Source organism: Rattus rattus, chromosome 14 (genome assembly GCF_011064425.1).
Source record: "Rattus rattus isolate New Zealand chromosome 14, Rrattus_CSIRO_v1, whole genome shotgun sequence".
NCBI classification, from domain to species: domain Eukaryota; kingdom Metazoa; phylum Chordata; class Mammalia; order Rodentia; family Muridae; genus Rattus; species Rattus rattus.
Window position 1 is genome coordinate 3311527 of NC_046167.1, and position 26959 is coordinate 3338485.

The 26959-nt window shown below is 46.2% G+C and overlaps 1 protein-coding gene across 4 annotated transcripts in view; it reads right to left on the minus strand.

Annotated features, from left to right (window-relative positions):
- Kiaa1217 (KIAA1217 ortholog) overlaps window positions 1-26959 on the minus strand; it is a 292280-nt gene that overhangs the window by 12658 nt on the left and 252663 nt on the right. For 2 of the 4 annotated variants that reach the window (XM_032885187.1, XM_032885184.1), the window contains exons 7-14: window positions 26115-26219; window positions 25543-25592; window positions 19625-19791; window positions 8557-8732; window positions 5423-5553; window positions 4765-4912; window positions 2953-3412; window positions 578-764 (exon numbers count right to left, since the gene is read on the minus strand). In XM_032885187.1, the coding sequence (XP_032741078.1) occupies window positions 578-764; window positions 2953-3412; window positions 4765-4912; window positions 5423-5553; window positions 8557-8732; window positions 19625-19791; window positions 25543-25592; window positions 26115-26219 (1424 nt within the window). The remainder of the gene's footprint in view (window positions 1-577; window positions 765-2952; window positions 3413-4764; window positions 4913-5422; window positions 5554-8556; window positions 8733-19624; window positions 19792-25542; window positions 25593-26114; window positions 26220-26959) is intronic. The other 2 variants (XM_032885186.1, XM_032885185.1) reach the window with 1 other exon arrangement.

The window sequence follows — 26959 nt, forward strand, 5'->3', positions numbered from 1 at the left end:
AGTGAAAACGAGACATTTTTTTCCAAAATGTGTGCTATATTTGTGTTACGTAAATAAGGAAAAATTATAAGAATGGTATCAAACACTGACAGAATGAGAAAAGGTTACTAACAGGTAGTTATACAAGGTAGAAATATAACGAGCTGGCTCAGAATTCTCTCCAGGGACTGGGGGAGAAAAGCCAGCTTTTGGAGAATTAACTACCCCTCCAGTGTCTTGATTTCCTCAGGAAGTTTATTTTATAAAAAAGATTGCAGAGAGAGAGAGAGAGAGAGAGAGAGAGAGAGAGAGAGAGAGAGAGTGTGTGTGTGTGTGTGTGTGTGTGTGTTCTCGACCTGCACATTGAGGTCATTAGACAACTCAGAGGAGTTTGTTCTCCCCTTCTATTACATTGGTTTTGGGCTTAAAATTGGGTCATCAGGTCTAGTGGCAAATGACTGCCTGCTGAACCAGGGAGATCCGTCAGAAAGTAAGACATGGTCCTGTTGTCCCACTGGAGCTCCTGTGGTGACAGGCTCTGAACTGAGGGCTGTGAGAATGCACATGTCTGCAAGGCCTGCTGTAGGCTGGCCCTCACCTGACAGCTCCAGCTTATCCACTGCTGTCCCATCTCCCTTTGCCACTGGGCTGGAAGCTGGGGGCATCTCCAGGTTTGGAATTGACTTCATGATGTTGACCTGAGCTTCTTCCAGGAGCTTCTCAAACTCCTTCCCGTTATAGTGTTCCAGATTTTGCCTTTTTTCTTCCCATTTCCTTTCTGCCTTCTGAAGGGAAACAACAATTGCAGATAGCTTAAAAACTGGAGAGAAGATTTAGAGATTTCATTCCGAAGTGCTGATGGGGTGTAACACACCGTGTCATGTGACAATGCCCTTGTCCATTTGAGGCTGCCTGTCACCTCATTTCTACCACATTGCCCAGGTGACACTCCTCCACAGAAAAGCTATCTCTGAAGCTCAAACCTGCCCCTGGCGTCTGCTCAGCATTTCCCATACACTTCTGCTAATGCTAAACTAAAATGGGGAGGAATGCTGCTTTTCAAAGGTGTTTTCTACTTAAAACTTTGTTTTCTAAATTCAGCCTTCATTGCAAAAGGAATGTTTAAAAAATAGAAACACAAACCCACTCACTCACTAAGAACCACAGTACAGACCTACATCTTGATTGTATACCGCACTCAAGCACTGAAATATCATATGGTACTCTATTAATGTGTACAATTTTGTGTTTTCATTCATCAGTTGCAAAAATAAACTGAGGTTAAGAAAAATCCTTTGTCTCAATTCTAATTCTGCTCAAGACTTAATATGATGACCTTTGGGCCATCCTTTCTTATACAATGGGAGGGTGTTATTTGCTTAGACCAGTCAAGGTTCATGAAAGAGATAAATGCAAGTATTTTAAAAACCTTTATATTATTAAAAGCATGTTATCCTGTCATTTTCACAGAAAGCTGAGTGGAATTTCACTCCATGAGTAGTGTTTATGCACGATGAAAGACTACTAAATAAGACCACTGGAAACACCGAGTCCTGGTAGATCTTGTAGGCCAGTGAGATGGGGCATTTGCTCAGGGTTTACATCACACAGACAGAAGCCCCCCTCCACCACCATCAGCCTCCTGTGTTTTCCTCCTTAGCACTGACCATCTGGCATGTACGTGGTGAGCCATAAACAGGTGAGCCTGGGTCACTAGTGACCCAGAACCTATGAGGGATAGCAGGGATGAGTGAATGAATTAAAACATCCCTGATTTAACAATGGCCCAGGGATAAGGAGGGTCCTAGGCATCTTCAGAGAGAATTCCTAAGTATCCTTTCACAGTTTGAAATATACACATTTTATTGATAATCATGCCCATCAAGTTCTTAGTAGATGTTTATAAAGTAAAAATGTCGCACGAACGTCCTTTAAGTAAGGGAGTGCAACCCTCCCACCCCTCACCCCTGTCTGGTGTTGGGGACGGAGTCACGCTCTACCAACAACCTTCTATCCCTTCCTCAATAAGCAATGTTTAAATAGGTGACATATATCAGGATGCAGACACTGAATGTGGATTGGAAACTACTTCACGTCTAGAGGCTGCATCGGTATGGCCATGGTGGTTTTAATAAGTCATCCAAACACACTTAGTGATTCGTAAGACAGAGAAAGTGGGGTATGATGGTTGTTGGAGACAGAATGGGGGAAAGGCTCTGAAATTAGGGGAAAGAGAAAGCCAGGAGAGCAAAATATATTTAAAACAGCATGTTGGCTTTTTCTTGGATGTCATTTGATTTGTTTTTCTCCCAGTGATGAGGAACCCAGAAACCAGCATGTGCTGGGCAAAGGCTTGTTGCCCTGTTCCCACTCAGCATCCTACTGTGTAACCCAGGCTGCCTTCCAACTCCCAACGGCTGCAGTTACAGGCGCTCCCTACGATGCCCACCGCTCCATTTTCATTCTTAGACTGTTACAGTAACTTCCCAGCTAGCTCAGGGTGCACTGGCTCAGAAAACTCACTGCTTCGTTTCTCTGTAAACTCACACTCAGCTGCCTTAGATGAGCATACCAGATCCCAGGTCTGTGCCCACGCGTGTTGGCTGTTCAACATTTACCAGCACGCCACTGACCCAGTGTCCTCCAGGTCAGGGCTCATCTTTTCACACCTGATGACCTTTTCCTCAACCCTAAACTGTATTCTGTTTCTACAAAAATCTAAAAACAAACAACAACAAAACCCTAAATATCGATAAAAAGCTATCTTTAGTCAAACTGTATGTTTGATTCAAATTGTATTTATGTGAACACACAGTCCTATTTCTCTCTCTCTCTCTCTCTCTCTCTCTCTCTCTCTCTCTCTCTCTCTCTCATATACATACATTGGTATTTACATATGCAACAATCAGAATATAAATTCCTTGCAGGAAAGGCTATGTTTATAGGTTGTAAGAAACAGAAAAAGGACTTTACCTCAATGGACACTGCCCTGTTCTTGGCACTCACACTGTGGATTTCCTCAATGAACAAGCTCTGCACGGAGGATCCATTCACTGGGGTCTGAGGGGACTGGGGGGCTGGAGCTGACTGTGGTGAAGAAATTACTTCCTGTGAGATTGCTGTGGGGCTGGCTGTGTGGGGTCTGGTCCCTCCAGGCAAGTTCTGGGCTGGGTTCGTCAGGGCTGAGGAGTGCTGGGAGGGCTGCATGACCACAGGCGAGCTCTGTACGTGGTGAACTGTCATGGCGGATAGGGGCACTACTTCTGACTTCACATCACCAGGGCTTCCAGTGCTACAGTGGAGGGGCTGCCCAGGAGCGTGAGTTGTCTCTTCCTGATGCTTCAGGACCTCTGCAGCCGTGGCCTTCTCCATGGCCACATACTGTGCAGCCTGGGCTGCATCTGTGCCCTTCAGGAGCCCATCAGTGACATGCCTAGGAAAAACCATGCACAGTGGTGTTAAATGGTGGTGAATCTCCCCCTGTGCTCTCTTCAAAAGGTGGTAGTGTGTGTGTGTGTGTGTGTGTGTGTGTGTGTGGCCTTGTTCATGTGTGTATAGAGTCAGACACTGCTTGCCATCTTGTTGTAGATACTCATGCTTTTGTACCTGGCTTACAAGGGTTCTAGGGATCCGAACTCAGGTCCTTCTGCTTTGTGGCAAGTGCTCTTAACCACTGAGCCATGCTATCAACCCCAAGAGATAGAATCATTCTCTGATGGTAATGCTTTGTGTCTAAACTGAGACTAGCCCCTCACTGTTTGGTGGCGGTGAATAGAAGTGAACACACGTCTAGCAATAATTACTCTTCCACCTGACCTTGGCCTGATGCTCCCAAGTACACTCAATTCTCACTCAGAAGCTTCTAGAAGTCTTCCAATTCTTGTTGGACTGTGAGACATGTCAGTCTATATATCACCTTGTTGCTATCCTTCCCTTTAAGTGGACTCAAGCAAGTCTTTCAAATCCAAGGCCCACTGTTTCTCTAAATTAAGGTGTGCTTACCCCATCGTCTTTCGTTTGGATGGTTCCACTTTTCTTTCTTTTTTTTTTTTTTACAGTGTGTGGGGTGGTACCCAGGACTACGAACATGCTGGAAAAGTGTTCTACAACTTATTTATATCCGTATGCCTTTGTGAACACGTTTATACCAGGTGTGAGATTCATTATTCATTATTGAAAGCTACAGATCAGACAGTGGTTTCTCCAGATCGTTCTACACAGGAATAATCTTTGATGAGCAGGTCCACTTAGGGATGCTTAACTCCTTTCCTGGGTGGGACCAGCATGCTCTCAGACACTCTTTCAGTAGACGAACACTTAACTCAGTTTCTCTATTTGAAGTCTCCTACACCCGCAAGGTGAGGGAGGCTAATCGCCTATCTTAATTTGTTTCTCATCTATAAAATATTACAAAACAGAACATCTACTGCTTTAAAAAAAGCAATATTTAAATATTTACTTATCTCATTTTATTTTTAAATTCATTGTTAAGTCTTCATAGAAGTGGGAATCAAATACAGGTGCATACACTACCATTAAAGCCCAACACATGACAAGTAATTTAAAAGCCTAGAATGGAGACAATGCAAAAAGTCTGAGGAATTAGACCCCCAAGCCATACTACATACAACAAATGTTTGGGGGCAGAAGCAGTTCCTCAGGATGCTATAAACAAGGAGTGATAAGTCATGACGATACTAAGAATAGGCTCTTAGAACACCAGCCTTTGAGCGTCCCCTCCCCCTCCCCCAGGCCAGCCCAGCAGGACCGCCACAGTGACGTCACCTCCGTAACATTGTCAGGACGTCTGTCATGCTCCTCACTCGCTTCAGCAGACTGTCCAGCTTGTGTGGTTCTTCCTTCAGGAACCTCACCGCCTCCACTTCTATGCGCAGGACAGCACGCATTTTATTTTGCAAGGTTGGAAATTCCCCTGCAGGCCAAACCAGCAGTGATTTACGGAATAGGAAGGCAGAGTGACCAGGCCCAACCCACTCCTGCAACCCAGGGTAGCACAGAGAAGCACCATGTCTACAGTGGGGTGAAAACACAGAAGATGGTCAAACCAAGGGACGCTGGATGAGGTCACAGCACCTCTGGGTCTATTCCCTGTGTATTATGAATGAAGTAACTGAAAGTTAGGGTTGAGTTTGATATGTCTGTAAGCTCAGTGAAAGGGAATAGAACGTTCTAGTTGTATCGTTTAGTTTCCATCTTCAGTATCCTTTATAAAGGTCCTCTAAGGAGTCTTGAATGACTCTTTTTTTCTGTCCCAGGATTGTTTATTTATTTACATGTTTATTGGAAACAAGGTCTCACTGTTTTTCTAGTCTGCTCTCAACTGAGTTTAAGGGATCCTCCTGCCTCAGCCTCCTAAGTAAGATAGGACGGCAGGTCCATATTTGAAACATCCCAAGCAGCACACTTCCGGCGGAAGGCTCACCTTTGAGAGTGGCCACAGCTTCTCCCACTTGCCGCAGGAGGAAAGCCCCATCCTCCACATCTTTCAGGGTCACCACTCGGCCAGCAGACGAAGAGTCCTTCTTCAAGTCCTCAACAAAGTCCTCCAGCTCACTTTGGGGGAGGCAGAGAACAGACGGAACTGAGCATGGAGTCTCCGAAAGGACAGGTGCAGGGTGCTCCCCCATTTTCTGCTATGTCTCTGCCCTATCTTAAGCTTCCAAGGAGGAGGTGGGAGCATAGTCAATAGTAGTTTACTTTGGAACATTGCATGGATGTGTAATGCAGAAATAGGAGGGCTCTCCTGTGTCTCATTTGAGGCTCAAGTTGGACAGGGGTGGTAGTGGAGCACTTGTGGCTTGTGGAAGATACTCTTTTTTAAAACATTTATTTATTATATATAAGTACACTGTAGCTGTCTTCAGACATATGAGAAAAGGGCATCAGACTCATTACAGATGGTTGTGAGCCACCATGTGGATGATGGGAATTGAACTCAGGACCTCTGGAAGAGCAGCCAGTGCTCTTAATCACTGAGCAATCTCTCCAGCCCTGTGGGAGATATTCTTAACTTTCAGTTGTATTCATGCTAGCCAAGAGAACAATGTGTATACTTGGTAACCAGGAAGGAAGGGAGAGAAAGACAGAGGGAAGAAAGTACTGATGGACTAGAAATGGAGGCAGGACACTGGGGGTGGAGGGATGGGGTATTGGGGGGTGGGGTGGGAGCCATGGCATGGGAAGGGGCATGAGCCAGTGCTACAGTGAAGTGTGCTGGTTCACATCAGACAACCAGGCTTCTCAACTTTGGTACCTGACATTTTGAACCAAATAACTTCATTTTTAGTTCAGGACTGTCTTGTGCACTAAAGGATGTTTAGCTGCATCCCTGGCCTCTACCTGTTGCCTACCAGTAGCAAGCAATCCCAAATTCCAGTAATTTGTGACACAAGTGAGTGTTCCTTGATGTTGTCAAATGTCCCTGGGGAAGAGAGAGCCCTAATGGATAACCTCTAGTCTATCTGATTGTCCCATCAACAATGACTGCCTCTCTTCTCTCTTCTTATGACTAAGCACTTAGAGATCTGATTTCTGGAGGGAGCGATGGGGGGATGAAAGGGTAAGGGGGAGAGAGAGAGAGAGAGAGAGAGAGAGAGAGAGAGAGAGAGAGAGAGAACAGATACTAACTCCTGCCCTGGCACCTTTACTAACCCATAGGTTTGTATCCTTTCAAGTTGCCTGCAAATTCAAGAGACAGCTTTTCCTGAGGGACAGGGTGCTGAGAAATGCAAGACCACTAGATGGCAGTAAGTGAACGGCGACTGTACCTCCTGGAGCCTTAGTGGAGTTGAGGACTGCCATTGCAGAGGTGGTATAGGACCTTTCCTCTAGGTGGGTGTGTGGAAGGGACCTAAGGCAGCCACAGGAGGAGGGAGTCTGGCAGGACAGGGCATGCATTCAAGGATGAAGCCACACAGGACACATTTGACCTCTTCTAAGCAGGGAGATGAAGCATTTGGTGATGCCAGCCATTCTGATACAGAAATCTCAGAAGAAAGGATGACCCGTTAGGGCCAAAGGGGACACCATGGCTCCACTGTGTCTGCATTAAACACCCCTGTTGCTATCTATGTGAGCATAGCCACTGGACACATGTAGCTGCTGCTCCTTGAGGTGGAGATGGACCAATCCTTGTCAGGCCTCTAATATGATCCGTTGGTGAGGGAGATTCCCCGGTAGACCAAGCAGTCTCCTGCATACCTTCAGGCTTTGGTGAAGCCCCTCCAACCTAAGACCCTAGAGCTATCCCAGTTCCTTCAACCACCCACACAATGGCCAATACGCAAATACTCCTCCAAGGAGATGACCCAAAGCCACTCCATCCAGATAAAATCCTATTTTAGTTTCTCTTACACAGTCTGCCTCCTGTGCGTCATTGCCCTGCGACCCAAAGATCCCCAAACTCCCCTTTGCTGGACAGCAGGGAACCTCTGACATGTCATTCTGCCAACTCATGTGCGCACGATTCCTATTTAAAGCTCTGAAGGCCACTTTTATTAATTCAAAGATTGAAAAGGAGACAGTGCAGCTGAAAATGAATGCAGACTGTCTTCTGAAAGTCATCAATGGGCTTTTGAAATGTAGGCTTTGCTCAACGAGACGTCAGACACTCACGGGGGCTCCAGATTTCAGCATTGCCTTAAGCTGCTTTTCATTTGGCTTTGCCAAAAAGAAGCACATTGTTTGTTAAAATGAACTTAGTCTGACTCTTATTAGGAGCCCTTACTTCACATGTAGGAAACCACGAAAGATCTTGACTCAATTTTTCTCTGTTCTTTTAAACCCCACTTTCACTTCTCTGAACTCACACTTGGAGGACCTAAGCTAACAGGTCCTACGAGAGCATTTCTTTTCTGGAGATGAGAGGGAAGGGGAAAGGGACAGGGACAGGGACAGCAAAGAACAGTCATTGCTTCTCTGTCTCCCCAAGTCAGTTACCACTCACCTTATCTAAGCCCTGCTCTCCTGCATACTGACCCACCCAGTTGTCCTAATCTACGTCTACTTAAGATATAAGAAACACTTATGATAATATTAAGGATATATTCCATAACTTGTAAATTAGTGTTGTGTGTATATATGATGTGTGGCTGTGCTTGCCCCTGCACATGCGGAGAGGTCAGAGGACAACCTCTGGAATTGGTTCTCTGGTTCTACTGTGGGTTCCCACAATTGTACAGTCTTTGCCAGCGCAGGTACCAAGCAGGTCTGCAAAGCAGGAGTGTGGTCTACAGAAGGCACCATGCCAACAAGAATGACACAGTTCAAATAGGAGAGGTCATTAGTACCATGTACCCAACCCTCCTGCCAGTCCACACCCCTGTGGTTCTTTAAGGATGTCCCACACTTTCATGATCCTGAGACATATTGTCATGGGGACTGTTGAGTTCCACAGGCTTTAAGGGAGGGATGCTTGGAATAACAGATATCAGGTTCATCAGATCTCTGGCATACACAAAAGGGACTTATTAAAGAGTAAGAGAAAAATACCAGCTAAGAAAGGCACCCTGTGAAGAAAGACAGCTTTTCTCCTCAGGACGACAGGCACTCACTCACCGTAACTTTTTGACTATCCGCTCTTCTTCGTGGAGATACTTCTGTCTCTCTTGCTCCACCAGGGTGCGCTGGCGTTGCACCGGATCCTCCAGTCTCTTCATGGTCTCTTTCACTTTGCTACTGATTTCCAGCTCAGCCTTCTTCATCATCGCCCTCAGAATCTCCTGGTTCTGCAGCTGTTGAACAAAAGAAATCAGCCTCCATTGGCTTCGCTTGTCTGCCACCATGAAGCCTGAATGTCCTGCAGTCTTCAGGAGCGGGTGCAGAGAAAACCCACAGCTGAATCTTTATTTCGGTAAGAAAAAGAAAGCAGGGACTGTATACAGGATTGCTTCCTCCAAGAACAGCTGGGTTTTATCAGGCAACTGACAGCTGAACTTCGGTTTCTGTACCTAAAAAGAAGGTAGAGTCCTTTCTACTCTTTGACTACTCTCTCTCTCTCTCTCTCTCTCTCTCTCTCTCTCTCTCTCTCTCTCTCACACACACACACACACACACACACACACACCACAAACTCTCACGGACATGACTTTATAGATCAGAGTCGAGTACTAGCATTGGAAGCCAAGGGATCAATCAGCCCTCTTACCCACCAGACACTTGGTTGGACTTCCCTGCTCTTCACTTTACTTTTCTCTCCTGAGGTGGGATCTCCTTGACAGGGCTACTCTGAGATTCTCATGAATCGTCAACAACCATTGGCTTGATGGGAATTTTCCAGAATGTCTTCAGAAGGTGAATCTGTCTGGTTTGTTTGATTCCATCCATGTCTCACCAACATGGAGTCACAGCTCCTTACCATGTGGACTCAGTATTGATGGTGGCAGTGAGAATGAGATCAGGTGAGACAGAGGCTCTTGGGAATTTACCAATTTCACTGGATCTAACCCTATAATTTCCCCACGGTCTCCAGAGCTCACTGGTCTTTCAGCACATGGAGCAAAGAGCATGCACGTTTGCAGCTACTCTTCAGAAGATGCTCACCAACACTTGCATCCTTGGGGCAGGACAATGCTAGGCTTTCGCATGTCCACAAAGAGAACAGCCTTCCAGCAACTGTGTTTTACTCATTCCACTATCTCTAAGCCCTCCTGCAACACGCAACACCAGAGCGACATTCAGTTGTTTGCATTGGTTTCTGGATCCTCTACTACAAGGTATTACCTCACAGGGCTGGGGACGCCGTTGTCATCTGACCCACTATCTCTTCACTCTGAGAGGAAGAACACTTTGACTGTGGTACCACTCTTTCAAAGCCCCATTGTGATCTTCATTACGGGAGCATAGAGTGAGCTGGGTCACATGGGAAGGCCCCACTGGGTTCCAGTGTCAGTGCATGACTCTGTGTGGTGATTACTGGGTGTGTGTCTGGGTGAGAGCCAAATAGAATTGTGCCATTTTTGATGACCTCTGTGGCCTGGTGACAGGACTTTGCTAATGTCCCTTCACTGTGCTCTAGGATCAGTCAGTCCATAGCAGACAGGCACCTCCTCTGCTGTCTGTACTTCCCCATCTACTGTCTTCTCAGGTTTGCTTCCTACACTTCCCATGGTCACTTCAGCAGCCTTTGGTCTTTCGGACTCACTGAACTAGCTCCTTTCTGCCACAGTGACCTTGAACCTGCTACTTCTACCTCCTGGAAATGACTTTCCCTCCTGCTTGCTAATTTCTGCTCTAGAAAGAGGATCCGATAACACCTTTTGAAGAAATCAACTTAAGCAGCCACATTGATAACAGAGAGCAGTGGAGAGCCCAGAATCATTCTCTAAGTGGTTGAATTACGGAGTGAGCCACCAGCTCGGATAAGCCTTGGGCTCAGCCTGACTGTGGTGCAGAGACTGTGGTAGGTCTACGGGTGACACTGTAAATGGAGGTCAACGGAACATAACAGCAGCACGGCCTTCAATGAAAAGCTGGGCTCGAATTCTGGGCTGTGGGGCAAGTGCCACAGGACTCTGCCATGATGGAGAGGCACAGTGAGTGGAGCTGGATATGTATGACACAGAGAAGTACATAATTAAATATTTGTCAGAGTTATGGGTGCCTGGGTGCTTGTGAGAGAAGAACCGGATTTAACTGCTTTGGGATGCAAACAAGGCATCAGGATTTTTTTTTTTTAAACTTCCTGGGTGAACGTATTTTACCACCAAGGACAGTGTCACAGTCTAGAAAAGGGTTTGTGAAAGCAGGGTTGGTATCACTGAGTCATGAGGTGGGACATAGCCCTCTGGTACAACCCTCCTGCTTACACCCCACCATGAAAGAAGCTCAAATGATGCTGTAGGTAGCAACACTAACACACTAACATGTCTATGCAGCATAGGAAGTATTGCTGGGAGAACCTTTGAAATTGGAATTTGAGAGGTAGGAAGTAGAAATCCCCCCACCTCCAGAGGCCGTGTGCCTAGTTCTGGCTTATTTGGTTGTGTGGGTTCAATCCAGATTAGAGAGAGGTCATTTTACCATGACTCCCAAGCTGTTCTGTGTAGACAAGAGTCTTGTTCCAGGCTGTGGGCACACTTTCTGGCACACCGTGGGTACATGTGATGTAACATTTCTGACAGCTGTGCATAGCTTGAAAGAAGACAATTGCATGAAATAATAGAGCTGCTCTGTTAGCAGAGTAGAAGAGGAGCAGCTATTCCCGAGGGCTAGGTTTTGTCTCCTTTTCAGACAGGAGCTTTGTGGAATTCAGCTGAGGGGAACGGAGAGGGAACTTCTCCTGGCCCTGTGAGGAGGGATTCCTAAAGGAAGAAATGCTGAGCTAGTTAGGTTTTTAGTGCACTTCCCTATTCTATCTGTCCTGTCCTGTTACTGCCACCGTGTCTTGGTCATCAGACTGCCCCGTTCATCCCAGCAGAGGGCAAAAAAGGAAAGCGGAGGGCGAGATGTGGATCCACCGCTCTCTCCTAAGCCGCTGCCAGTATCTGAGAGGATTGGTAAGACCTACGTTTCAGTTGTTAAAAGAACATCTACTCTGGGGAAGAGAGTGCACAGACAGTGAGATATACACCCTTACATTTTGACACAGTTCCACGAGTCCACAAATCAGTAAATGCCATTTAAAAAGAGAGACAGCATTTTCTCGTTACTCCAGACATTTCCTTCATGATCCTTTGAGTTTGCAAACTTTAGCCCAAGGAAGCCATCTGTCTGTACTCCTGTTGGCATAAAATCGTTCCTCAAGTCCTAGGACATCATGCAAATGGAACGACACAGTCATTCTCCAAGATGTGACGTCTGGGTTCTTTCATTCCGTACTCCCAGCCCCAGTGTGGACTTGAACTCAGGGCCTTGCATGTGCAAGGCAACTGCTCTGCCCATGAGCCACACTCCCAGCCCAGCACAGAGCTTTTGAGATTACAGCCATGTTGTTTCAGCAGTTCATTCTTTCTTATGGCTGAGGGACATCCCCTTGTGTGGACATACTGAACGGTTTGCGCTTTGACTTGATTCTGGTGATCTTGCTAATGTCACTTATTTTTAATAGTGCTTTTGTTTCGGTTTCATGTGCAATCGTGTCGTTTGTAAGAAAAGTGTGCATTTCCTTTGCTAGCGCAGATCCTTGATGCGTTTGAAAAGACCACAGTACAGGTTTCGCTACCGATACCATTTCCTCTGGGCTGAGGAAGGGTCTTCCTTCCTGGAGACTGCCGAGAACATCACTGATGGAGAGCTCTAGCACATGTCTCTTGTATTTACTGAGAGAATATGCCTTTTGATTCTGCTTGAGGCCAAACATAGCAGCTTATATTTCTATGCTAATACTCTGTATACTTAAAAGATCTTTTAATACATTGCTAACTTTATTGTTGTTATTTTGTTAATGGTTTGGTACATCTATTTGTGCAAGGGCTATAGGGTTGGTGCCGGTTAGTCTAAGCTGGACTCAGCTAGGAAAAGGGCATGTCAATTGAGAAATGCCTCCATCTGATTGGCCGGTAGACATGCCTGTGGGGCATTTTTCTTGACGAATGATTCATGTGTGAGGGCCCAGCCCATGTGGGCACTGTCACTACCGGGCTGGTGGTCCTTGGTATGTATAGGAAAGCAGGCTGAGCAAGCCATGGGAGAGCAAGCCAGGCCCCTCCATGGCTTCTGCTTCACTTCTTGATCTGACTTTCCTTCACGATGGACTGACTGGAAAATGTAAATCAACGCCCTCCTCTCGCAACTGCTAGGATCTTGTATTCATCACAATAAAGCTAACCAAGACATAGTAACACAGATTTCATACAGGAGTCGACACTAAGTATCTTCTTTTCTTTAACATTTTTTTATCCTCTTTTCTTAGAGAGTCCCCACCTCCACCCTCTTGAGCCTTTGACGAGTCTGTCTTGTCTTGTTTCTGACTTAGTCCTTATTGATCCTGATGTATGTTTCCCTGTGTGAAGTGACTCCCCCTTCTGTCTTTTCTATTGATCCTTGTTTTCTCATATCCACAGAGGACATGTTTTCCTTTGTGTTCACAACTCTGTGTGTTTACTGGGCTCTTTAGTCTGTGGATTTATAACCTTCATCAAAGTTGGAAAAATTGTACCCACTCTCTCTCTCACAATAGTTTCCCTCTCCCCACTGACGCTTTAATACTCTTTTATGGGTCACCGATTTTCAATGTAATTCCTTTTCAACTTTTGAATGGTTTCTGTTGCTGTTTCCTATTGTGTTCCTTGGCCAGGAGTTCATGTTTTAAGACTATCTAGATACTGTGCAATTTAAAACAACAGAACCCAACTTATTTATTTTTTATTAATCCGAAGTATGATTTGCCTGCATGCACGTCTGTGTGAAGGTGTTCAGTCTCCTGGAACTAGTGCTACAGACAGTGGTGAGCTGCCATGTGGTTGCTGGGAATTGAACCCCAGTCCTCTGGAAGAGCAGCCAGTGCTCTTAACCACTGAACCATCTCTCCAGCCCTACTGTGTGTGTTTTTAACTATCAAAAGCTCCACTTACATATTTTTTTCTACCCTTAATCTGTTAAAGTTTTCTTCCAAATCTTTGAGAATAGTCTGGGTAGCTTTTTGAAGTCTTGCCTACGAATGCAATTATCCTCATCCCTTCTGGTTGGCTTCCACTGGCTGAGTCTTCCTAGACTGTATTTTTCACCATCATTCATATCTAGCAGTTTGTGATTGCATGTTAGGCACCGACTATTAGATTTCATTCTTCTTCTTACAGACTTTGGCTGTTCTCTGACGGTCCGGTTATGTGAGGTTCATTTTGTTATTGAATTATTTGTAAGCTTTTGCGGGGAGAATCTCTAGGGTAATCTTTACACTCAGACTGGTTTAGTCTGAACGCTGGAGTGTAGCCTTTTTCTAGTCTGTACTTCATGCTGAGGTATCCAATATGGCCTCTTCACTCTTGCTAGCCAAAACTTGAATTTCTCCAGGTCTGGGTGGTCTCTAGGAAGACTTTGACTTGGTGGTTTACCCGCATGGTCTTTGCCTGCCTTGCCTGCCATGATCTGTTCAAGATACACATGCTTGGCTTATTACTCGATAGCTGGCCCATAGCTTAGCTCTTTCTGTACAGAGACTTCTCTTTGGCCTCCATTCTGTAGGTGCTAGCTGCTTCAGCTCTCTGAACTTGCTTGTATCTCCTTTGCTGAGCAAGATGATCCCAGGGCTGCTTAAGTGTCACCATCACATCTGGAAAGTTCCTCCAGGCAGATGCACACTCATTGGTAGGATTCACCTCCTGTGTCTTAACTTTTTCTGAGCAACCCAGGCCTGTGCTGTCTGTTGTCCAGCATTTGCAAGTCATGGTCTCTAGCTGTCAACCATGGGATGGAGAGTGGAACTGCAACCACTCCCTCTTAGCTGCAAACACAATTTATTGAAAATGCCCCTGACATTTTTATAAGTGTACTTAGAATGTTCTTGGCCATTCAGTCTTTAATTGGGCCAAGTGAGCTATCCATGTCAACTTTATGAATAATGTAGGAAACTGTTTAAATCTAAACCCAACTGCCTCAAACCAGCCCCACACCCCCATGCTCATCCCTGACTTTCTAGGCGACTCGGTGCTCATCCCTGACTTACCAGTCTTGACAACATGGCTAGCTAGCAAAATAGGCCAGATGCTGTCAGTCTACCAGTAACACTGAGCAGTGGTTAGACCACAAACCAGGGAGTTTGGGAATGAGAACCAGACCCCAGAATGACTCCTAACCACCCATGTAAGACCTCCCAAGGCTTCAGGGAACAAAACAAACAATGTCTGGTCATGGATACATGTTGTCTGGGTGTGGCCTCACCATCTTAGGTAGTCCCTTGTCTGAGATCTGACTGCAGCTTGGTAACTGTTGAATTACATAAGGGAGGATCCTAGAGCTCTGCGTACTGTTGTCTCTCCTCAATGTTGATCCTCCCTCACCAGAGGAAAAACACCAGATTCTCAAAAATCTTAAAAATGTAACACTAAGTTCAGAATAACCTGATTTCTTTTTATCAGAAAGCCCAATAAAGAGATAAAGGGCCAAGGGAAAAATGCATGAATTGGAACAGTAGAATGTATGCATTTTTTAAAAATTTGGGTGAAGTCCTAACTGTGGTCTCTACAGAACTTGTTTTCTTCCAGAAATAGATTTCTCTCCCCCCAACTCAGAGAGGGACAGACACACAGTCTGGAATTCTCTTAGGGGAAAAAAAAGTCTATATACTGGGACATACTCTATACTGTAGGAAAGGAACTATTCAACATTAGAAAAAGTGGATTTTTATTTACAAACCATCTCAGAAAAAGCAATGGATGAAGCATATCAGCTTGTGAAGAAAACATCTGTTGAGTTGCAAAGTTCCTTGTTGCCAGGTTACCTGAGCATGAGAACACAACAGTGTAACTATCCCTTTGGCTTGTGGCTTACAGTAAATCTGATGGCGTAGAGCATACAGCTGACCAGTGGGTAAGAGCAGGGTACACGGTTTGGGGTGGTTTAAGTTACCATCTCCTTCTGAGCTTACAGAGTGGTAGAGTACTCATTCCCATTCACTTTGGCATTTGTGATAGATAACTGTTTCCAGCAGGTCTATAATCCTACTGGACTGAGATTTCATGATAACCTGAGAGCAATACTTCTAACCCCAGGATAGTCTAGAGTCACTTGCTTACCTGCCAGTCCATACCAATGAAGTTAGACTCCGGCAGAGTGACTCAGCATATGTACTCTTGTGAAGGACCAAGGCATCTCTAATGGTCAATATGGGTGGAAACATGTCTGTCCTGGTGTGAATGAAAGTGGCCCCACTGGCTCATAGGGAGTGGCACTATTAGGAGGTGTGGCCTAGTTGGAGTGGGTGTGGCCTAGTTGGAATAGGTATGGCCTTATTGGAAGACCTGTGTCACTGGAGTGGGCTTGAAGGTCTCAAATGCTCAAGCTAGACCCAGGGTCTCACTCTTTCTTTCTGCTGCATGCTGGTCCAGATGTAGCTACCCTCCCCAGCACCACGACCACCTGCATGCCACCATGCTTCCTGCCATGACGATAATGGACTAAGCCTCTGAGATGTAAGCCAGCCCCAAGTAAACATTTTCCTTTGCAAGAGTTGCTGTGGTCATGGTACCTCTTCATAGCAATAAAACCCTAACTATGGCAATGTCTTGTCTACTGATAATTTATGTGAAACAGGACTTAGACTCACAAGGTAGAGACTTGTCTCAACGGCCTCCCTGACATCAGTGCCCCCATCTAAGTACCCCTTTGAAGAATCCATCACTCTGGAAATAAAATGTTCATACAATGATCAGCTACAGTCTAGGGCTTTCCAATGATTTAATTATCTAATTACTGGAGCAAGATGCCAAGCACAAAGGCTTCACTATTTTATAACACAGCTCAGAGAACATTTGAATTTCTAATTCAGTTCCTGTTCTTTTGAGACTCTTCGAGAGAGTTCTGCCTGCCTCTCTAACAACAGCTCTATCAGTGGACTCATAATCACTCTGGGGCTGTATTTCATATTAGATGTCTTATAATACAGGTGCTGAAGGAGAATTAGTGTTGCCCCAGCTTAATTATTCTCAATTGTTCTGGTATTAAATAGACTCCTCTGGCTGGAAAGACAGACACTTGTGAAGGAGGGAAGCCTGGGATGCAGAAAACACAAAGATCGGGGTGGAGATGAGAGGCTCACAGCAGCAGGTTAAGAAACCAAGTGCTTGCCTCCCCTTCGTTTCTGCTGTGGAAACTACTAACATTTCTAAGCTCACTGCTCATTGCTATGAATCCTGCAGAGAGTCAATGAGTGAAACAGTTCTGTAGGCATAAAGAACCCCGCAGGACTAGCATCGGACTGTTAAACCTTGGCCAAGAGCTTCCTTGTTAAGAAAGTGACAGTTTTACAGTGTGCTGGCTTAGGATCACCGGCACAGGGGCAGCAGGGGATAGGAGATCTCTCCCAGAACCAAACAATGCCACGTACCACCCAAGGGTGTTGTGTCAGTTATCAACATCATACCCACAGTAACAATGTCTCAAATGCTTAATGAAACATCCGACACAACTGTTGCCAAAGTAACGCCCATGTCCCCAAAACAACAGCTGCTCACTTTGGAGAGCAGTCAGGGCCTGCTATAGAAATGATGGATTCAATTTGGAGGTGGGGGTAAGGGTGGGGGTGAGGGTGAAGGTGAGGGTGAGGGTGAGGGTGAGGGTGTGGAGTCCAGTGAGGAAGACAATTTCAAAACAGCCAGCAGGTGGTGCTAAAGGGCAGCTGCAGTGTGCAGAGGGGCAGACTCTGGACAAATTAGAAAAGGAAGTGGGAGGTGGCAGGTGGTGTTGACCTAAAGACCGGTCCATTGGCCTTGGGAGCCCCAACAGTTGAGTTTTAATTCTTTCTAACACGTGCATAGGGAGCTGGTTTACATCAGACCTGTATTTCCAGATTTTCCATGAGTCCTCAGAACATCTAGAAACATGGAGTCTATGTCTACAGGGTAAGAGCTGGCTGGAGTTGAGTGCTGATGAGATGCTTTTTGAATCCTTAGCCCGGATTCATTTGTCCCTTTATTACTAGGACTCGGAGGACTGAGACATTCTACTTTGTCATTCTAACCACCAACGGAGATACCATGGCAGAAATCAATTCATTCTTTCTCATTCCTACTTCCCCCCTCTCCTTCTTTCTCTATTTCTCCCGTACCCCTTCTGTCTCCTCTCTCTTTCTCTCCCTCCAGTCCTCATCCCCTTTTCCTTCTCTGCAGAGAGATGGCTCAATGGTTAAGAGTATTGCATGTGGGCTGGAGAGACGGCTTAGCGGATAAGAGCACTGACTGCTCTTCCAGAGGTCCTGAGTTCAATTCCCAGAACCCGCATGGTGGCTCACAACCATCTGTAATGGGATCTGATGCCCTCTTCTGGAGTGTCTGAGAACAGCAACAGTGCACTCATATACTTAAAATAAATACATAAATTCTTAGGAAAAAAAAAAAAAAAGAGTACTTGGCGTGTGTGTTCAAACACCAGGACCTGGACCTGAATTCTCTAGCACCCACATATAAAATGGTGTGGCTGCACAGGGCTGTGCAGAGGCCAGAGACAGTGGCTCCCAGGAATGAGCCAGCCTAGCTGAAAAGCAATAGAGGAAGAAACCCATCTGGGCTCTGCATGCACAGGTGCACGGCCACATGCCTTTGCACTCACCTGTGTCCACCACACACACACACATACACACACACACACACACACACACACACACACACACCTCCACATATATATAAAATGAAAAAAAAATTTGCAACACAAGGAGAAGTCCCTCCAAGACGGACTTTCACAGATGTCACAATTCAGAGGTGATTTAAATAAATATGCACCAAATGTCCCAGGTGTCTAGGACAGGGAGACAAAGAGTGGGTGGATGGCTGGCATCTGAGCATTAAGCAGTGTGGGCAGTTTTGTCAACCTTCACCGTGTACTCGGGCCTCAGAGGAAGTCTTCCAAACCAGAGTTACCTTTATTTTACACTTTAATTGTTTCCCCAAAGAGGTGGTTTTTAAGACAGTATCTCATTATGCAGAATTGGCTGGCCTCAAACTCATGGTCCTCCTGCCTCAGCATCCCAGAGCAGGGATTGCAGACCTGAGTATGATCCCCGGCCTGTATCTAGTGGTTCTCCCACTCTCCCACCTCCAGACACCGGTGGTGGCAAAGCACATTGTTAGCTTCAATTAGGTGGTGAAACGTGTTGGGTCCATGCCTCTGGGATGCAGGAGACTGTGGTACCTCACCATTTGGACACTTTCCATTAGCCACAGAGGATCTCGGCCTATGTGGCTGCCTGGGTGTGTTCAACTTTTAACAATATTTGGACTATGAGATTCTTAAAGGAGGTCAGGGAAATGTCCCCACGAAGGCCAAGCTAGGACAATGACCTCAGTGTCCTAGTACCAGCCAAAGGCAGGCAAGGCGAGGTGGCACCGAAGGTGACCCTCATGCTGTGCCAGGCTTCCCTGGCTCCTTAGGACTCAGGCCAGGTGAGGGGATATCCTAGTCTGTCAGACTGACAGTGTTTGCTGATTAAGATCTGGGACAGGAGGGGTTATTTTTGCCTTCCCTTTGATTCCCTATAGCTCATACATTCCTCAATATATGATAAGGATATGAAAAGGATAAGGAAGATTTGGAACATAATACCCAAATAAAATGCAGATTTTTTTTTTCCTCAGCAAATCATCCACAGTAGCTTTCTTTCACCCTTAGGAATCCATCTTCTTTGCTAAACTCACAGTTCTAAGGACACCACAGTTGCTTGCAGAGGAGGGGGACCTTTTTCCTGAGGAGGAGGAATGGGCCTCCACAGCACTGAGAGCTGTCAGCCTTGGCTGGTAGGGTGCTTGCACTTACTGTTAAAAGAGGTTGTCATACACTGGCTTTAGTTACAATGGAAGGCTCTAGGCCAGGCTTTCAGATAAACAAGGAGCTCATGCCGTTCTGATGGGACATGCAGCTCTTACAGAAAGTACAGTCAAGGAGCCCAGGGAGGCTGAAGCATGGGGAGATGGGGGATGGGGTGCAGAGAAATCAGACCTAGAGCCACAGTGACATGGGACACATCTGCGGGGAGTACCTGGAGCTGCCTCATCTGCTGGAGTTGCAGCCTGAGTTCTGCCACGTTCCTCCTCATGTCAAGCAGGCTCGTGTGGATGGGCGAGGTTCCGGCAGGCAGGGGTTGGCTGGGAGGCAGCGAGGACTCCACAGCACCCAGACTCTTCCCTGCAGAAACATGGGCTGCTCCTATGAGGAAAAAAAGAGTACACAAAAATCAGCAGAAGCCTTAGAATGCAAACAGCGCCTGAGCTATGCAGCCTATCTCTCCACAGAAGGCTGGAAACTAATTAACAAAAATGTAACGGAAACAACAGGCCACAGAGTGCTAAAGAATGAAGTCTGTAATCCTCCGGTTCTAGAAAGTTCACTGCCGTGGGACGGCAGGGCTGTATTTCACAGTGTGATGCCATGTCAAGGAGCTAAATGTCTGTGCTGCTGCCAGCCTCTCTGTATCCCTCCACCTTCCCCTCTCCTTCCCCTCCCCACACAAACTCCTCCATCTTCCTTTCTCTCCCTCTTTAAACACGTAGGGGGGTTGAAAAGTTGAAAAGTTGAAAAGTATACAGAACAAAGTAATAGCACTTATGGTTGCTGGTGTTCCAATATTCTTATTGTTAAGTTTTAGATTTCTAAAATCTGTGTAGTATATATCTGTCCTTCTAGAATAGAGTAGAATTTAATTTCTGGGCCTTCATAGGGCGTGCTGTGTGACCGGCCCCTGTGGCAGACAGACATAGGACATGCTGGACAGAGAGATGGTAAACTAATAGAAAAAGCGCATTCTTGGCTACATTGTCACAGGTTTCTAAAACCAAAAGAAGTAAGAGTTCTGTACTTTATCCTCCTTAGTAAGGAGATGTGGCTTGACTTAAGAATTCTTTAGGAAAGAAACAAAATGGCAATGGGAAGAAAGTGGAGCCCTCTGAACCACTGGGTCTACTTGTAGCACTAAAGGGGCTTCTGTAGAAAGGAAAAGCTCTAGCTGCCTCAGCCACTGTCTTCTGGTCACCTTACATACACAAGGATCACACATTCAGGAGGGCCTGAGCTGAGGCTGACTTGCAGGGTCAGCAAGGTTTAAAGACTGCGTGTGCATTATATGGCTTGGCCTTTTAAAGAGAATGCAAGGGTATGTGACAGAGTAAATGGTGAATCTGTCACATACACACAGATAGACAGACACCTGTGTGTAGGAGACAGACAGATATACACACCCACGGAACAGAACAAGCAAACACACTCTTGCACACACATACCCCAACACATATCACACACAGATAGATATGAGCAAGAGATATACATACACACACCTACAAACACACATGAAGACAGACACACACATAGACACATGAGCAAGAGACAGACTGACAGACACACACACACACCTACAAACATACATGAAGACAGAAAGACACACACAGATATACACACACACCTCTAAACACTCACACACAAAGACAGTCTTCCTCCGTCCCTCCCTCCCTCCCATGGGAGCTTTGTGATGACCCAGGCTGGCCTTGCAGGACAGAGCCTCATCATTGATTTACACACCCTGTAGTGGTTATTAGTGGGGCCCTGTCTTTCTGTTGTGACTCAGCAACCAGGATGCAGAGCTGGTGGCACACCAACTTCTTCACACTGGGGTGACCGTCCAAAGACAGCTGTTCTACTGCCTCCAAGGAACCCCAGAAGGTCAGCACTTCTGGCTAGTCCTGTGAGCCTTAGTGGTTATTAACACTGTCACCAGTCAAGACTTGAGAAACTCGCACATGTTCCTTTACGCGCAAATCAAAGTCACCCTCAGAAAAGCCAGCATCTGCCATCTGGGCAGCTGTTGAGAGGACTGTTTTCCACGGTGGGGCGCAAAGGAAAAGGTACCCACTGACGCGCATCTCTCACTATGGCAAAATGTCATAATTAACTCAGTGTCTTCCAAGGTCAGGTGTTCTGACGGGAGCAGCTATCAGTTTCAAGTTGTCGCTTTAGAATCAGACGACATCTGCCTTGTCTGTAGGTGTGGGTGCATGAGTAGAGGCATGGCAATATACCCAACACTACACTATATATCAGCCAGATAGTACATGGGACCACGGAGGTCTCTCTCTGGTGAAAAAGGACACCAGGCTCGTCAGCCTACTCTGCCAGTCCCTCACCCAAATGAAGGCCCAATCCTTCTACATCCCTGTGGTCCTTGCACGTTCTGGGGTTACCATATATCACCAATGGTTCTGAGATCCAACTCGGGTTGCCTGGTTTGTATAACAAACACCTTTATCTACTGAGCCAACTCTTAGAGGCGGCTGACTCCGGTCTGCACACTTTTTTGTTACAGCTGAATGCTGACAACGTGCTTCAAAAAACATTTTCAAAAATCAATTTCCTAATGGAATCTGAAGTTGTTTAAAAATACATATTTATCAATAACCTCTGGTTCCACCGTGGGTTTTAGTCCCAGCGATACGCCGAAACAGTTGCTCACAAAATGGCCAGTGATAGAGCGATCAATGGGGACTCTCTGGGGAGCGTGACTTCATTCAACACATCATTGGTCAGTGCTGTCTGTCAGTCACTTCTCTCCTTTCCTGTCACATGGAAATGTCCACCCCTTGCCTTCTTCCCTCTCTGTCGCTCCCTCGTCATCAGTCTAAATCCAGCCTTTGAGACCTGGGCGCCTTCTGTCCTGGGGCTGCCCTTCTCCTGTTCTCAGGGGCAATCCCATCCTCTTCTGCCCCCTGCCCAGCCTCCCCCTCCCATTTATCTTTGGATCCACAGACCAATGGCCTCACATTACCACCAGCCTTTCCCACAAGCAGATCCAAGTCATTATCTCCACCCACCTCCCCACACTGCCTTCAGCTCTCTCCATTTGATTTTAGCCAAGGTCAATATCCACTGGAAGAAGTGAGCCAAGGTCACTTCATTATTTAGGCCAGAACCTGGAAGCCATTCTCATGATCCACCTTTTCATGGATGACCTCAAGCAATCAAGTAACTTAACCGTGTCCTCTCTGTACTTGTTTAAATGGGTTTTGGTGTTACCCGGTAGGCTACTCAACAGGAAGTCAGCACCTGTAACTGCTTAGCCCATTGTCTGGGGAAGAGGAAGCCTGATTGGCCTTGGCTGAATTAGTTCTCTGAGAAGAAAGGTTAAAGGAGCCTCTTCTCTGTCTCCTTGTAGAGTCTCAGTAAGTACACAGCACTGGGGGGTGACCCAACAGCTAGCAAGGATCTACAGTAAAGGCCCTGAGATGCAGACTCAGGACGGAGAGGATCTAGTGGCTGGGGACTCCAAATAGGTCCCCACTTCACTGGAGCCACAAGACCTGGAGTTGGTTTGCCACACACCCAGCTGGGTGGTCACATTCAGTTCCTTGCTGAGCCTAGCCATAAGAGGCAACATACAGTTTGTCCCCAAAGGACTCTTATTCCTTTCTGTATACTGAAAGAGTAGACTGAGTCTACTCTAGGTAACTGATCTTGGTTAGTTAATTCTTAAAAATCATCATCATCATCATCATCACCACCACCACCACCACCACCATCATCATCATCATCACCACCATCATCATCATCATCACCATCATCATCATCATGATGTATGTGCGGGGGGCTTGAGGAGTACATATGGCATAGAATGTAGTCACAGTCACAGCACACTCTTGAAGTCTGTCCTTTCCTTCTAGCCTTATGTGGGTCCTGGGATTGTTGTGGGCCAGGTGCCTTTACCCACTGAGAGCTCTCACCAGCCCTTCATTAGTTAGATCTCAGTAGGAATCTTAACAAGTAGGATGTGAATGTAATGTACCTTGTTGTGACGGAACTAATACTGGAGGGAGATTTAGGGAGACTGACTGTCATTAGCTGGGGACTCTGAGCCTCTTAACTTACTGGGAGTCTACTTCTCTCCATGTGAGATATGGATAGCAGCGTCTTCCTCAGAGGGCTGGGCGTGTTAGCTGAGATAATAAAAAGTGTAACACACGATATGCCTCAGAAGTGGGACACGCCTTTGGCTCCCTCGTGTCGAAGGTAAATGACACATTTCTAGTCTGGATTGCATTTGTGTTGGTTGACCTTTGCCCAAATGAGTTCCTTGGCTTCTATATAAGTCTGCTATTTGTCTGTACAGGGATAACACTGCTTTTCTTATAGTTTACTTCCAGGATTATGGAAGAATTAATACACTCTGTGCACTGTACAGGCTGCTATGGTAACTAAGCCCCTGCGGGCAATGTCTAGCCTTGATACATTCATTAGAAAGAGGAAGACCAAACTGGGCAGAGACACAGGAGCAAAAAAATCACTCACCTTGCCAATCTCCTAGGCTTTTCCGAAAACATGTAGTCACTACCACCATCTGTCCCCCAGAATTAGTGATTACACACTCGGAAACGCAGTCAAAGAAACTACAGTTGCTTCTTCTGCCTTGCTCAATATGGCATTTACAATGATTGCAAAGTGAAGAAATCAAACGGCTGGTGTTATCTTTCAAGGGACTGGGATATCATAGCATGGAATAATGAGATAGAGGAGTAGGGATTTGACCTGTGTGTCACATGTGTGTGGCTGTGTTCTGTTTCCTCATCTACAACAAGGAAAATAAAAATTGTGGCTACCATTGGGGATAGAGAGCCATGGGTTAGTGCATGAACAGTGCCAGGCACACAGGAAGCACTTCTGGAACATTTCCTTATTTACTACACTACAGACACCAAGACGGTGTCTTACAAACCCGCATGTGCACATTGATCAGGATGATGTGCGGATGTTGATCATTTCCAGAGGGGATTTCAGAGGGATTGGAGGCTTTAGTGTTTAGTAGTTTTCACTTTATCCCTCTAAGTTCATAATAAATAAATGAGTGAATTAATATCCCCAAAGCAAACGGGCAATTGCTCCGAAGACAAGTTTACCGATTGCTGTGGAATAACTGCCTGGGTTCAGCCCAGGCCGCGGATTGATTTCTAAGTCAAATGCTGGAGAAACATCTCTTAAAACTGAGTGCTAAGCTTTGCACAGCCTGAGTGGAGCCAGGGGTGGCGGTGGAGGCCGGGGTGAAACCTACGTTCCTAATCCTATCCACATTCTTGTGCTGCATGAAACTAGAAGATGTGGCTTCCCCCAAATTAGGGGTTTCATACGACTGGCTGCATGCTTCTGTAGAGCCTCAGCATGTGACCACACTCCTGCCCTGATCCTTGCACGAACCCAGCAGGCAGGAAGACAGCACAGTCCGCAGAGAGGTCTACCTAGGGACCGTAGGATCCGGCTATCACCACAGAGGCGTGAGGACACCCGGAAGGTCTGTTAGTGACAAGAGTCAGTCCTCCTTCAGAAGAAATGTTAGCATTTAAAATAAAGCCCTTAGTCACGTTCATTCTCTTTTCCTGTCTAGACTTCGATAAGTGCTTACTTATTTCCATTCACTTGTCTATTCCCATTTTACATCCAGGCCAACATCCTTCCCCAGGGTGGAATCTCCCAATGACTTCACGTTACACTTAAGGGACATCTGAGTTGCCCCTACCCAGAAGGATCCTTACCCCTTTCCCTTCACTAAATTCAAGTACCAAAGTACCTTTCCAGGGGGATGCAAGCCCTGTTGGGTAAACTTGTATCCCTTAATTCTTGATATTCAACACACGTACATTTCCAACTTTTCTGTGATTCTAAGTTCTAAGCATTCAGCACCATGTTTTACATTCACCATAGTCACTGTGCACACCAGTACCGGGAACCCAAGTAAGGTCATGTGAGTAGAGTGGATGAATGGCCAATAAGGGTAATTTCCACACTGCAGGAAGCTGCAGTAGCTATGGGGGTTCTTCTGGGCGCCTCTGAAATCATAGCAATTGACTTAGAGAAACACTGGGTACAAGTGAAGCCAGCCAGAGCTAACTGAAACTCATGGCCTCCAGAGCTCCTGGGAGCACCTACCTGCACCTTCTGCTTGGTTCCTGTTGGCTGTGGCTTTCATCATTTTCTCACTGAATAAAAGAAAACAGTAAGGAAAAAGAGTCAACGCTACAGTTTTCAAAGTACCACCGTCTTTCCTTGACCCTTCTATTCTTAAGATTTAGCGGTGATGGATTTAAGCAATGGAGGTGTTTGACATCAGCTCCATGAGATGGAGAAAGCTTCCCCGGTGTGCGCTGACCAGGAAGGATGCAACTGGACACACAGTGATTTTCAGATGATGGCGGCTGTGGACTAGCATGGACGGGAGTAACAGGCACTGTTCAGGGAGTGGTCCATGAAGCCACATGCACTGGGACGTCCTCTGACCCTTCTTGGGCCAAAGTGTTACCTTTGTCCAAGAATTACCAGGAAGGAAAACAAAACAAAACAAAACAAAAAAGACAACCCCCATACTGTGATGTATAAAGATGTAAACATGTCAGCCCTAAAATGATCATGAAGAAACAAATTTCACTGAATGGATGGCTGCAATGATTAAAGAGAAGCAGGTTGAATTATTTTTTTGCTGCATGGCTTGCTTCTTATGTTACCTAGAGGCCTCTTTGCTACTACTTGTAATGGGCCCTTTAAAAAGCGCAGACTGAACCAGGCCAGTTAGACTGGCAATCTGCTTCTCCATGGCTTGCATCCTCTCTCTGCAAAACAAGAGAATTGTTTGTTAAAGCTCTGTTGACTTTCAGACTGGTTCTTCTAGGTGAACGAATCCACCAGAGGGTCATAAAAGGCACCACCCAGCAGGCGGCCAAAGTCCACTCAAACCCAGAGAACGACAGATCCTTGTGAAGGCCAAGATTCACTAATATACAAGTTGAGAGAGGAGACAGTGACCTCACAAAGGAGACAATGCACAGACCACAGAGGCCTCCTGGAAGGAACGGCATCACCCTCAGATGAGCGTGTGTTTTTCAGCCTTCTTGCCCCGTTTGGTGGTTTACTTTGCATGAGAGCAGACCAGGGTGGGACTGGTGACACTCTGGGCCAGGCCGTGCATTCCTGCGTGCCTCTGAGCTGCTCTTTGCCAACTGGGAAGCTGCAGGCTGGTTTTGGGGCGAATGATGGATCTATCTGTTGTACATGGAGTTAGATTTGTTTCATAGCCCAAGGGCAGACGAATAAATGCCTCTTGTCAACACCACGGAGCATACAATCGAAATCAATTGGAGTTGGGGAGTAGATGGTGCGCAGTGTAGAAGCCTTAGGCTGGAGGATTTTACAGGATCAAGGAAGAAAAATATACTCAGCAACTCAATCATGAGTGCACTAATAAAAACCTCCTTCGTTACTGCCTACAGCCAGGTACTGGACCTTTCTCTTCAAGCCTATCTGATGCTACAGTCAGGGTTTTGAAACAGGCTCACATTTCTGCATCTTCGAC